General features: G+C 55.5%; 1 protein-coding gene across 2 annotated transcripts; it reads left to right on the forward strand.

Annotated features, from left to right (window-relative positions):
* Positions 1-359: 359 nt before the first annotated feature.
* Positions 360-2,171, forward strand: LOC136106995 (AP-3 complex subunit beta-2-like). 2 transcript variants are annotated; one of them, XM_065847760.2, is made up of 3 exons: positions 360-1,078; positions 1,322-1,682; positions 1,820-2,171. In XM_065847760.2, the coding sequence occupies exons 2-3, from the start codon at positions 1,353-1,355 to the stop codon at positions 1,847-1,849; spliced, it is 360 nt and encodes a 119-aa protein (XP_065703832.1). In that variant the 5' UTR covers positions 360-1,078; positions 1,322-1,352; the 3' UTR covers positions 1,850-2,171. The 2 variants fall into 2 exon arrangements, with proteins under 2 accessions (XP_065703832.1, XP_065703831.1); XM_065847759.2 differs by having other exon boundaries at positions 1,775-2,169.
* Positions 2,172-13,684: the final 11,513 nt, after the last annotated feature.

A 13,684-nucleotide genomic window follows, 5' to 3' on the forward strand; every position in this document is an offset into this window, starting at 1 on the left:
CAGGCACAAGGGCTCGGGCAAAAGTCACCCGTCCTTCCCAAGGGTTCCGAGCTGGAGCCGTCCCAGGACAAGCCCTGTCCATCTTGCCCTCCCTCTCCTGGTCTGACCACGGTCCAGGCAGATGTGTGCAAAGGGGTGTGCAGATGGGAGTGCACTTACCTCACCAACGCTGGAGGAGTTGGCAAGACTCATAACACTGCCTTTTAACATTCTTTTCTCTGGGATGGTGTCGCTGACAGAGCCGGGCTACTCGCTCCTCCAAGGGCTGAGGGAAATGCAGGGGATGGGTGGTTCAGCAGGCGCTGGGACGAAACCTGACCTCATATCCTTCCTGACACACAGGAGGCGGAGAAAGGCTGAAAGCCAAACACTAGACAGAAATAAGTCCAGATAAGCCCTGGGTGGGCTCTTCCACTTGTTAAAGTTCCTATTAATTTGTTCATTGCACTGGAAATGTTGAGTTTGGGAATAGAGGGAGGGAGTTGGAGGGAGAGACCCTGGAAAGGCTGTGGAGTGCGAGGAGCTGCAGTTCATGTGCAAAAGTGCGTGTGCTGCAAGAGGCCCTGGGGAGCAAAGAGCAGCTGCTGCTGCGGGGGGACAGGAGGGGGTGGCTGCACCAGGGCTGGGACGTCGCTCAGCGGAGGCTTCGGGGAAAGGAGCTGCTGGGAACTGTACAGTGTCAACAGCAGCAAGCACCACAGGGTTGGCACAACCTCATTCCATGGAAGGACATCGGAATGGTGGCTGCAACCCAAACTAAGCCCATCCTCAAGCTCAGGTTTCAGCCGGTGGTGCCAGGAGGGGGAACGGGGCCACAGTCCCGCCACCGTCTGCAGGGCCACCACCCCGGCTGCAGCCCTGGTGTCTCTGCCACGGGTGCAGAAGCTGCTGCAGCAGCTGCCACTGGGGCTGGCCGGGCGCCCAAAAGCACCGTTCAATGGTGACACAGCCGAGAAGGTGACGAGCCCGGTGCTGGACAGTGAGCCCAGTGCTGCTATAGTGTCCTGTGAGCTGATGAGCTGCGGCCGCTCGCTGGCCTCAAGCCTGCGGTGGATCCCTGCGCCGGACCAGCACCGAGGTAAGACCCCCCCAAGGAGCCCCCTGGGACCTTCTGGCGATGGTGACTGTGGTCAAACATTGTCCCATGAGTGACACAACTGCAGCATTGGGTGGTCCTGGCCTTGCCTGTCCTGTCTCTTTGGTGGGGATGGATGTCTCTTAGAAAAGAGGACAGCGATGGCATTTTCCCACCTCAGGGAGGGGACCAGGGAAGGGTTCAATGTCTTGTCCTCATGGATAAGTCATCTTCGTTGCATTGCAGGTATTCCTGCTGGGCTGATGTCCTCATAGGGATGACAGTGTCCCCACTGAGCCAGCATCCTCACAGGGATACAGCTGTCCCCAGAAATGGCATCATCACAGAGATGCCACCATCCCCAAGCAGCATCCTCACAGAGATGCCACCACCCTGGTGGTCACCCTGGACTTTGCCTGTGCAGCTGGTGGACAGCAGCCTGGTGATGGCGTTCGAGGAGGTCTGCCCCGAATGCATCGACCTCATCCACAAGAGCTACCACAAGCTCTGCAACCTGCTCGTCGACGTGGAGGAGTGGGGGCAGGTGGTCATCATCAACATGCTGACCCGCTACGTGCGCACCCAGTTCCTCAGTCCCAACCAGAACGTGAGTGCTGGAGCCTCGGGGTGACCCGGGATCCTTTGGGTGTCCTGGGGGATCTTGTACCCAGTGGGTGACACTCGGGTGTCTCCTGGCAGGTGGTGATGGCCGTGGCACAGCTCTGCTCCCACCTGTCACCCCAGGCAGAGGTTGTGTCATCACTGAGGTACTAGTGCAGCTCCTGCAGAGTCTCAGGTCTGTGTCACCCAGCCAGTGATGGTCTCCAAACCCACTGCCATGATTGGTGGGACTCATGGGGAGCTGTAAGGCACTGGGATTGGCCTTCAAGAAGCCCATTCCATCAGGCTCATGGAGACACCATCAGGTAGGACCTGTCACCCCACGGACAGCAGCTCATGCTGGAGCAGCCTGTGAAGAACGGCAGCCCCTGGGAAGGACGCATGTGGCAGAAGTTTGTCCTTTGTTCTCATTGTCCTTGTCTTATTTGAATGGCAATAAATGGAATTTATTTCCCCAAGTCAAGCCTGTTTTGACCATGATGGCACTTGCTGGGTGATCTCCCTGTCCTGAGTTGGACCCACGAGTCTTTCATTGTATTTTTCTCCCTCTGTCCAGTTGTGGATGGAGAGTGACACAGCGGGTGTGTAGGGTCCTGGCAGGCAGACAAGGCAACCCACTGCAACGATCTTATGATGTATGAAGACACATGAGACATTATATTTTGCATATTATTTATTTAATTACAGAAAACATTATTGTTGCTGTTATTACTACTCTTCAGTTGTAATTACCAGTATTAGCTGCTGTGTCACTCATTATTATCCTGGGCAGCTATGAAGCCCCGAGAGGCTGGTGAGAGCCGGGCAGCTCTCTCAGCCCTCCAGGCAGGACTGAGGCAGCAGAGGAAATCAGGCAGGTTTCAGGTAGCAAAGTTCAAGAAAACATTTGATTAATGCATGGCAATTAAGGTCCAGGAAGCAGAAAGCAACATCCCCCACCCTCCCAAACAAAAGCTCCTTCCCTGTGACGAGTTGTTGGGGTGCGCGGGGCAATGCTGAGGCTCCTCTGTGGGTCAGGTGGATTGTCCTCGGGGGACACAGGGCTGCCACTCCTCATGCCGTGTGGCTGCTCCCCTGTCCTGCTGTGCTGGGAGGACTTGAGGTGGCCTGGAAAGGGGGGATGGTCCCCTGAGCACCTGCCCTGCCCTTCCCAGCCAGTGCAAATGGGTCCCCTGGCAGTGCTGGCAACTGGAGCCCAGCCCTGCTGGGGACCCCAAAGCCCTTCTGAGGACCTAAAAATCCTTCTAGGCCCATGAGGTCCTTCCAGGAGAACTCATCCTTCACTCAGGACCCCAATCCTCCTCAAGACTCAGCCCTCCTTTAGTTCTCACAGGCCTGCCATGGAACCCAAGCCCTGTCAGGAGGCTGATATGGGGACACTCACGGTCTCACTGCGGCTGCTATCACCTTCATCTTGGATTTGCACCTGCAAGTGAAAGCTGTCCATGTGCAGGGGGCTCCGCTGTCCCCACTGCTGTCCCCACCGCCCATGGGCACCCCATGGAGAATCAGGTCAGGATGCAAAGGCAGGGCTGGGGGTGGGTGCAGGAGCCGTCCCACCACAGCTGTGACACCAGCTCCGTGCTCACCAGTTCTGAGTAGAACTCCTCCAGTCCCAGGAGGGAGAGGGCGAAGTGGATGCAGTTGTTCTTGCTGGCGCAATACTCAGCTTCGCTGTTCATCGCCTCCATGACTTTTCTCCGGAAATCATTGAGATTGATCCCGCCTTTTTTCCGGTAAATCAGATAGTTTCCCCTCTCCTTTTTCATTTTCACCAAACCTTCTTTGGCGATCACACCAGAAGTCGTCCGACTGCTGATCATATCACGTTTCCTCTGAGTGCCGGTGGCTGGAAAAGCAAGAGCCGCCCATCACCCTGGCCCGGTGACCACAGCCGCTGGCCACACTTTGAGGATCACTACAACAAGAATGGGACCAGGGGGTCTGGCGCTTACCCGCAAAGTGTATGACCTCGCCATCCCCACAGTAGACGGCTGCATGTCTGAAGATCATCTGGACAATGATGTTATTGCTTCTGTCCAATGGGAAGAGCAAGATGTCTCCAGGGTGCAACTCGCTCTCTGATACCTCATTGAAGATCTCCCCTTGCCCGTGGACACTCTTGAACAGCAGAAATCTAGTGGTCTACGAACCACACCAGGGAGGGAAGGTGAGGAGACAGCAGAACCAGTCCATCACCCCCCAACACGCCCCAGATGCCCACACTGCTGCCACAGGTCTCACCAGGCTCCTACTTATAGTGTTGCCCGACATCTGCAAGGAGAGAGGAACAGAAAAGGGGTGTCAGTGCCGTGCTCGTGCCGTCCTGCCCGTGCGCCAGGGCAGGGTCCCAGCTGCCATCACACCCTGCCCGGGATGGATCCTGCCAGGCACAAGGGCTCGGGCAAAAGTCACCCGTCCTTCCCAATGGCTCCGAGCTGGAGCTGTCCCTGGACAAGCCCTGTCCATCTTCCCCAGATGTGTGCAGTGGTCTGTGGAGATTGGAGCATACTTACTGCATACACACTGCTGGAAAGGCTTGCAATGCTGGCTGGTAGCATTGTTTTCTCTGGGACCGAGTCAATGACAGAACCGGGCCACTTGCTCCACCAAGGGCTGAAGCAAATGCAGGGAATGGGTGGATCAGCAGGTGCTGGGACGAAACCTGACCTCACATCTCTCCTGACACACAGGAGACGGAGGAAGGCTGAAAGCCAAACACCAAACAGAAATAGGTCCAGCAAGTCCCAAGTGGGCTTTTCCACTTGTTAAATTTGCAATTAATTTGTTCATTACACTGGAAATGTTAAGTTTGGGAACAGAGGGAGGGAGGTGGTAGTGGAGACCCTGGAAAGGCTGTGGAGTGCGAGGAGCTGCAGTTCATGTGCAAAAGTGCGTGTCCTGCAAGAGGCCCTGGGATCGAAGAGCAGCTGCTTCTGCGGGGGGGCAGGAGGGGGTGGCTGCACCAGGGCTGGGACGTCGCTCAGCGGTGGCTTCGGGGAAAGGAGCTGCTGGGAAACGGAAAGTGACAACAGCAACAAGCGCCACAGGGTTGGTACAACCTCATTCCTGGAAGGGCATCGGAATGGTGGCTGCAACCCAAACCAAGCCCATCCTCAGGCTCACGTTTCAGTCAGAGGTGCTGGGAGAAGGAGTGTGGTCACAGTCCCGCCACCACCTGCAGCGCCACCACCCCGGCTGCAGCCCTGGTGTCCCTGCCACCGGTGCAGAAGCTGCTGCAGCAGCTGCCGGTGGGGCCGGCCAGACACCAAAAAGCACCGTTCAGTGGTGATACGGCCGAGGAGGTGACGAGCCCGATGCTGGACAGCGAGGCGGGACAACCTGCCTGCTACAGTGCCCTGTGAGCCGATGAGCTGTGGCCACTCGCTGGCCCCGAGCCAGTGGTGGCCACCGACACCGGGCCAGCACCGTGGTAGGACCCCCCAAGGAGCCCAGCCAGCTGACTCAACAGATGAGACCAGGTGTGAGTTAACTCTGGCTTAATTCTGCGTGGTTATGTGAAGTGAATGACAGAAAATCACTCCTGGGGTCCAATTCAATTATGAGTTTTACTAAAAGTACGTGTTGGAATACCAGTTATAGCGAATAGTGACTTGGCAGAAGTGTAATAGAACTTACCAAGACATTAACAGCAAAGGTCATACTATGAGCGATGTATTGGCAATCATTAGTAGTTATAATATGAAATTTAGCCAGAATCCAACAGCAGAGCTTAAAGATTGTGTTATCCTTATATGTTCAAAAGGGCAAGAGAGAAAGAGAGTGGTAGAGAGGGAAGGAAAACTAAGGTATAAGGGAGAGAGAAAGAGAGTAATATATGTACGGAAGGAGAGACGAAGAAGTGGAGTTATAGAAAAAAGGAGAAGGAAAGAGTAGAGAGAAAGGAAGAAAGAAAAGAGTGAGTGATCCAGTCTCTTGCAGCCCCACAGTGAAGATGACAGGACTGGTATGATGATGTATGACCTCGGTGTTTCATGGCGAGGAGGCTGGGGTTTGCAGTTCAGGAGCGCAGCATCCTCCGATGTCTGGTTCAGAGTCCTGAGGGTGGATTCCCTTCAGCGAAGTTGGTGGGCTGAGAGTCCTCAGGGTGCTGGATTCCTGCAGTGGGGCTGGTAGGCTGAGGGTCCTCAGTGATAGAGGGAACTAACTAACACTTGAAGAGTGCCTAATTTAGAGCTTTATGTAACCAATTATGTTAATAAAAAACAGAACCTCATTGAATGCCAAGATAAGAAGTTTTACAGCACCTAGCTGTAAACTTGAGGCGCTTACTGTAAACTTGAGAAGACGAGATAACGAAGATTTACAGTAAAAAGGGGGGAACCAGTCTGATTTCAATTGACTTGGCAGCTTGGGTTCCAGTCATTCAACATAATGAGCCAAAGGTAGAAAGTTCACTGTGACGAAGCTGAAAGAGCCTTCATCCAAAGACCCCAAAGACCCCTCCTCAAAATCACCAAGTGACACTGCACAGGCGCAACAGGGGAGGGCCAAGGAGGAGACTATGGAAATGGTTATCTGAGACTCATTTTAATAAGAAGCGGGGAAAGGTTATGAATATGTATAGGCGTTCCTGGGGTTATTGTGAATATGTAATACCTTACTGTATTTAAGCACACTGCTTATTGTTAGAAGGTGTGCGTGCTGGGCGGAGCAAATCCCCTGCACACCCATCACTGTTTTGCTTATGGTTTAATGAACACGATTAAAGGAATTGCATTAAACGTTGCTGTTAATAAGGAAAAAGCATGAATAATTTTTTTCAACAGGCATGGTCAGATCTTCGAGGAGGATTTTGGGAGCAAGTTGAAGCCTGGGGACATCTAGCTGTTTCCCTTGGACAGAAGCAGTAACATCATTTTCCAGATCATCTTCAGACATGAAGCCGCCTACTGCGCGGATGGCGAGGTCATGCACTTTGCGGGTAAGCGCCAGACCCCCTGGTCCCGTTCTTGTTGTAGTGATCCTCAAAGTGTGGCCAGCGGCTGTGGTCACCGGGCCAGGGTGATGGGCGGCTCCTGCTTTTCCAGCCACCGGCACTCAGAGGAAACGTGATATGATCAGCAGTCGGACGACTTCTGGTGTGATCACCAAAGAAGGTTTGGTGAAAATGAAAAAGGAGAGGGGAAACTACTTGATTTACCAGAAAAAAGATGGGGTTAATCTCGATGATTTCTGGGGAAAAGTCAAGGGGGTAATGAACAGCAAAGCTGAGTATTGTGCCATAAAGAACAACTGCATGCACTTCGCCCTCTCCCCCCTGGGCTGGAGAAGTTCTACTCGGAACTGGTGAGCACGGCGCGGGTGTCACGGCCGTGGTGGGACGGCTCCTGCACCCATCCCCCAGCCCTGCGTTTGCATCCTGACCTATTTGCCCCTGGGATGCCCATGGGTGCTGGGAACAGCAGTGGGGACAGTGGAGCCCCCTGCACATGGACAGCTTTCTCTTGCAGGTGCAATACAAGATGAAGATGACAGCAGCAGCAGTGGAGCTGTAAGTATCCCCATATCAGTCCGCCCACTGGGGTTTGGGTTCCATGGCAGGGCTGTGGGGAGTAAAGGAGGGCTGAGTGTCAAGGAGGATTGGGGTCCCTGGGAGGGATGGGTTCTCCTGGAAGGACCTCATGGGCCTAGAAGGACTTTGAGGTCCCCAGAAGGGCTTTGAGGTTCTCAGAGCAGACAGGTATTTCCAGGAAAGTTGAGACCTGTGAAAGGGATTCAGGATCTCCAAGGAGGCTTTGGGGTCCCCAGGAGGGCTGGGGAGCCCACACACAACTGGGGTCTCCAGGAGGGCTGTGGGTGCCCCAGGGAGGTCTGAGATGCAGGCAGGACCAGGATCCCCAGGAGGGACGTGAAGGCCCCCAGGAGGGAGTGGTGCCCAGATGGGATGGGGTTCCCAGGGGCTGGGCACCCTGGATGGACTGTGAGGTCCTGAGGAGGGATGGACAGGTCCAAAGGACAGCTATGGGGTCCCTGGGAGGACTGTGGGGACCTGAAGAAGGGCTGGGTCTCTGAGAGGCCTGCAGGGTCACCAGGATTAAGGATGGTAAGCACGCTCTCATCTCTGCACCCCAGTGCACGCAGCTGCCTGGACAGTAGTCAGAACAGGACAGGGAGGGGAAAGATGGACAGGGCTTGTCCCAGGACGGCTCCACCTCAGAATCGTTGGGAAGGACGGGTGACTTTTGCCCGAGCCCTTGTGCCTGGCAGGATCCATCCCGGGCAGGGTGTGATGGCAGCTGGGACCCTGCCCTGGCGCACGGGCAGGACGGCACGAGCACGGCGCTGACACCCCTTTTCTGTTCCTCTCTCCTTGCAGCTGCGGGCCAACACCGTGAGTAGCAGCTTGGTGAGACCTGTGCCGGCATTTTGGGGATCTGGGTGGTATTGGGATGGTGATGGGGCTGGTTCTACTGCCTCTTGACATTCAGTCCCCAATGTGTTTGGTAGAGGGAGTATGTGGTGCTGAAGTTTATGTTCACCAAGAGCATCCCTGGTCATGGTGACATCTTTGAGGAGGTGTCAGAGAGTGAGTTGCAGCCTGGGGACATCTTGCTCTTCCCCATGGACAGAAGCAATGACATCATCAGCAGGATGCTCCTGAAACATGGAGCTGTCTGCTGAGGGGATGGAGAGGTCATACACTTCCAGGATAAGCACCCAGCCCCCTGATCCTGTTCAGGTTGTGGTTGTGACCAAAGTGTGGCCAGCGGCTGCAATGACCGGGCCAGGGTGATGGCTCTTCCTCTTCCAGGTGCTGGCACTCCAAACAGCAGTGCTTTGATCAGCAGTCAGATGACTCCCGGTCTGATCAGCAAACAAGGCTTCACAGTCCTGAAAAAAGATGGGGGAAATGCCAGATTTACCGGAAAAAAGGAGGGGTCAATCTCAATGGTTTCCGTAGGAGAGTCAGAAGGACAATAAACAGTGAAGCCGAGTATAACGCCTACACAAACAACTGCATCCACTTCGCCTTCTCCCTCCTGGGCTTGGAGAAGTTCTCCTCAGAACTGGTGAGCACGGAGCTGGTGTCACGGCCGCGGTGGGACGGCTCCTGCACCCACCCCCAGCTCTGCGTTTGCATCCTGACCTGATTCCCCTTGGGGTGCCCATGGGCGATGGGGACAGCGGTGGGGACAGCGGAGCCCACTGCACATGGACAGCTTTCTCTTGCAGGTGCAAATCCAAGGTTAACGTCACAGCTGCTGCAGTGGGGCTGTGAGTATCCTCATGTCAACCCTCAGCCAGGGTTTGGGCTCCCTGGGAGGAATTTGGTGTCCAAGGGAAGGTTTTTGGTTCTCCAGGAGGGATATGGGTTCCCTCTGAGTATTTGATTGTCTCCAGCAAGGCTGTGGGGTCCCCAGCAGGACTGTGGGGTCCCTCAGAGGGTTTTGGAACCCTCAACAGGGCTGTGGGGTCCCCAGCAGGGCTGGGCTCCAGCTGCCAGCACTGCCAGGGTAACCATCCACACGGGCTGGGAAGGGCAGGGCAGGGGCTCGGGGGAGCTTTCCAGGCCATCTGAAGCCGCCCCAGCCCGGCAGGGCAGGGGAGCAGCCACACGGCATGAGGGGTGGCAGCCCCGTGTCCCCTGAGGATGATCCCGCTGACCCACAGAGGAGCCTCAGCATTGCCCAGCCGCACCCAATGCCTTACCCTGGGAAAGAGCTTTTCTTTGGGAGGGTGGGGGGGATGTTGTTTTCTGCTGTGCCAATCCTGTGGAACTTTTGTTGTTTTCACTTTCACCTCTGTTTCCCAGCAGCTCCTTTTCCCGAAGCCGCCGCTGAGCGACGTCCCAGCCCTGGTGCAGCCACCCCCTCCTGCCCCCCCGCAGCAGCAGCTGCTCTTCGCTCCCCGGGCTTCTTGCAGAACGCGCACTTTTGCACATGAACTGCAGCTCCTCGCACTCCAGAGCTCTCCGCAATCTCCTATCTTACCATTTCTAATGGAATCAGAAAATTAACTTGAACTAGAACAAGTGGAAACAGCCGCCCAGAGCTTTTCTGTACTTTGCTCTGTTTGGGGTTTGGCTATCGACCTTTCTTCACCTTTAGTGTACCAGGAAAAATGTGAGGTCCGGATTTGCCCATCCCCTGCATTTCCCTCAGCCCTTGGAGAAGCGAGCAGCCCAGCTCTGTCAGTGATAACGTCCCAAAGAAAACAATGATACCAGCCGCTGTAGCCATTGTAGGTGCTGCAGGAATTGCAGGTGTTGGCGGTGGCCTGGTAAGCACACATCCATCTCCACACCCCATTGCACACATCTGCCTGGACCGTGGTCAGACCAGGAGAGGGAGGGCAAGATGGACAGGGCTTAACCCGGGACGGCCCAAGCTCGGAGTCCTTGGAAGGACAGGTGACTTTTGCCTGAGCCCTTGTGCCTGGCAGGATCCATCCCGGGCAGGGTGTGATGGCAGCTGGGACCCTGCCCTGGGGCACGGGCAGGACGGCACGAGCGCGGCGCTGACACCCCTTTTCTGTTCCTCTCTCCTTGCAGGTGTTGGGCAACACTGTAAGTAGGAGCTTGGTGAAACCTGCGCCAGCATTTTGGGGATCTAGGGGGTGTTGGGGGGTGATGGGGCTGGTTCTGCTGCCTCCTCACCTTCCCTCTCTCGTGCAATTGACAGACAATCAAGTTTCTGCTGTTAAAAAGCGTCCCCAAGTTGGGGGACGTTTTTGAGGAGGTGTCAGAGAGCGATTTGCAGCCTGGGGACATTGTGCTCTTCCCCATGATGAGCAGCTCTGGAAAGGACAGCAAGGTCTTCAGACATGCAGCCGTCTACTGCGGGTTTGGAGAGGTCATACACTTCCTGGGTCAGTGCCAGACCCCCTGGTGCCATTTGTGTTGTGATTGTGCCCAAAATGTTGCCAGCAGCTGCGGTTGCCGGACCAGGGTGATGGGTGACTCTTGCTTTTCCAGGCTCAGTTGACCAGAGCACATGGGATCTGATCAGCAGTAAGAAGCTTCGGGGTGACATTGTCAAGTCAGGCTTCCACGCCCTGAAAAAGGAGAGAGGGAAATGCGAGATTTACCGGAAAAAAGGTGGGGTCAATCATGATGACCTCCAGAGCGAAATCCAGAAAGCGATGAACAGCGAAGCCAAGTATTCCCTCTATAAAAACAACTGCATCCACTTTGCCCTCTCCCTCCTGGGCTTGGAGAAGTTCTACTCAGAACTGGTGAGCACGGAGCTGGTGTCACGGCCGCGGTGGGACGGCTCCTGCACCCACCCCCAGCCCTGCCTTTGCATCCTGACCTGATTCTGCCTGGGGTGCCCATGGGCAGTGGGGACAGCGGTGGGGACAGCGGAGCCCCCTGCACATGGACAGCTTTCTCTTGCAGGTGCAAATCCAAGATGAAGGTGACAGCAGCAGCAACAGCAGCAGCAGTGAGGCTGTGGGTATGCCCATATCAGCCCCCCTGGCAGGATTTGGGATCCCTGGGAGGAAAGTGGGGTCCCTGGGATGGCTTAGTCTCGAGGAGTGTTGGGGTGCCCAAAATGGACTGGTTCCCCTGGGAAGTTTTCAGGGTCATCAGAGAGCTTTGGGGTCCTTCAGAGAGATGCAGGCTCCCCAGCAGGGCTCTGAGGACCCTCAGAGGGTTTTGAGGTCCCCAGCAGGGCTGTGGAGTCCCCAGCAGGGCTGGGCTCCAGCTGCCAGTGCTGCCGGGGACCCATCCTCACGGGCTGGGAAGGACAGGGCAGGGACTCAGGGGACCGTCCCCCCTTTCCAGGCCATCTGAAGCCACCCAGCCCGGCGGGGCAGGGGAGCAGCCACATGGCGTGAGGGGTAGCAGCCCCATGTTCCCCGAGGATGATCCCGCTGACCCACAGAGGAGCCTCAGTATCGCCCCACACACACCAACAACTCGTCAAGGGAAGGAGCTTTTCTTTGGGAGGGTGGAGAACGTTGCTTTCTGCTTCCTGGGGCTTAATTTCCATGCACTAATCAGATGTTTTATTAAGCTATGCTACCTGAAACGTGCCTGATTTTGCTGACATCCTCAGTCCTGCTTGATGGGCTGAGAGAGCTGCCCGGCTGCCACCAGTGTCTCAGGGCTTCTTAGCTGCCCAGGATAATCAAAACTGAAACACTGACCAATATCAGTATCACCAGTGAAGAACAGTTATAACAGCAACAATCAGCATCTCTACAATAAAATAAATAATTCAATACAAACCAAAACTTTTGGTGACTGTTTGGGGGGAATGGTGGCATGTCTGTGAGGATGCCGGCTTGGTGGGAATGGTGGTATCCTCCTGAAGATGCTGGTTCTGGGGACATCTTCCTCCCTGTGAGGATGTTGGGTCAGTGGGGATGCTGGCATCCCCATGAGGATGTCAGCCCTGTGGGGATGGCTGCAATGCCATGAGGATGCCCTGTGTATGGGGACAAGACACAGACCCCTTCCCTTGTCCCCTCCCTGAGATGGGAAAATGCCACCACTGATGTCTTTTCTAAGGGACATCCATCCCCACAGAACCAGGGGGTACATGTGACACGACAACCACCCAATGTTGTGGTACCATGGGATGATGCTCAGTAATCGCCAGAAGGTCCCAGGGGGCTCCTTGGGATGGCCGTGCAAACGCTGACAGGGCTGTGACCCCGATCCTCCTCCCAGCATCGCCGGCTGCAGCCTGAGCGTGAGGATGTAGTTGGGTTTGGGGTTAGTTTGCAACCACCATTCCGATACCATTCCCAGGGGACGAGGCCACCCAAGGGTGTCACATCCCAAGTGACACCTGTTGTGCAGCTGGGGCTTGGGGACATTGCAGGCAGCTCCTTCCCCAGGTGCTTTGGGTGGCTCAGTCCTGGCCAGGTCCCCACGTCATGATGGGACACTTGGCTGGGTGGCAGGGGCAGCATGGTCGCCTCCAGGTGATGAGGTGTCACCTCATGCGTATTTCTCTTGTCTCATGTCCATGCCCCCAGCCCTGCATTTGCATCCTGACCTGATTTCCCCTGGGGTGCCCATGGGCAGTGGGGACAGCAGTGGGGACAGCGGAGCTCCCTGCACATGGACAGCTTTCTCTTGCAGATGCAAATCCAAGATGAAGGTGATAGCAGCCGCAGTGAGACTGTCAGTGTCCCCATATCAGCCCCAGTGCCTGCTGAACCACCCATCCTCTGCATCCTGGCCTGATTCTCCTGGGGCTGCCCCATGGGTGGTGGGGACAGTGGCGGGGACAGTAGAGCCCCCTGCACATGGACAGCTTTCTCTTGCAGGTGCAAATCCAAGGTTAACGTTACAGCTGCTGCAGTGGGTCTGTGAGTATCCTCATGTCAACCCTCAGCCAGGGTTTGGGATCCCTGGAAGGAATTTGGTTTCCAAGGGATGGCTTTGGTTCTTCAGGAAGGATATGAGTTCCCTTAGAGTATTTGGGGGTCCCCAGCAGGGCTGTGGGGTCCACAGGAGAGTTTTGGGGTCCCTAGCAGGGCTGGGCTCCAGCTGCCAGCACTGCCAGTGTACCCATCCGCACGGGCTGGGAAGGGCAGGGCAGGGGCTCAGGGGACCGTCCCCCCTTTCCAGGCCATCTGAACATCCCCAGCCCGGTGCGGTAGGGGAGCAGCCACACAGCATGAGGGGTGGCAGCCCCGTGTCCCCTGAGGATGATCCCCCCGACCCATGGAGGAGCCTCAGCATCGCCCTGTGCACCCCAACAACTCACCACAGGGAAGGAGCTTTTGTTTGGGAGCGTGTGGGACGTTGCTTTCTGCTTCCTGGAGGGTAATTTCCATGCACTAATCAGATCTTTTATCAAATTTTGCTATCTGAAATGTGTCTGATATTTGCCTTCTTAGCAGCCCAGGTTAATCAAAGCTGAAACACTGGCCAATATCAGTATTACTGGTGAACAACAGTAATAACAGCAACAACAATCAGCATCTCTATCATACTATAATCAACACAATACAAGCCATAACTTTTGTTGACTTTTTGCTGGGAATGGTGGCATCTCTGTGAGG

Source organism: Patagioenas fasciata, chromosome 12, assembly GCF_037038585.1.
Source record: "Patagioenas fasciata isolate bPatFas1 chromosome 12, bPatFas1.hap1, whole genome shotgun sequence".
NCBI classification, from domain to species: Eukaryota; Metazoa; Chordata; class Aves; order Columbiformes; family Columbidae; genus Patagioenas; species Patagioenas fasciata.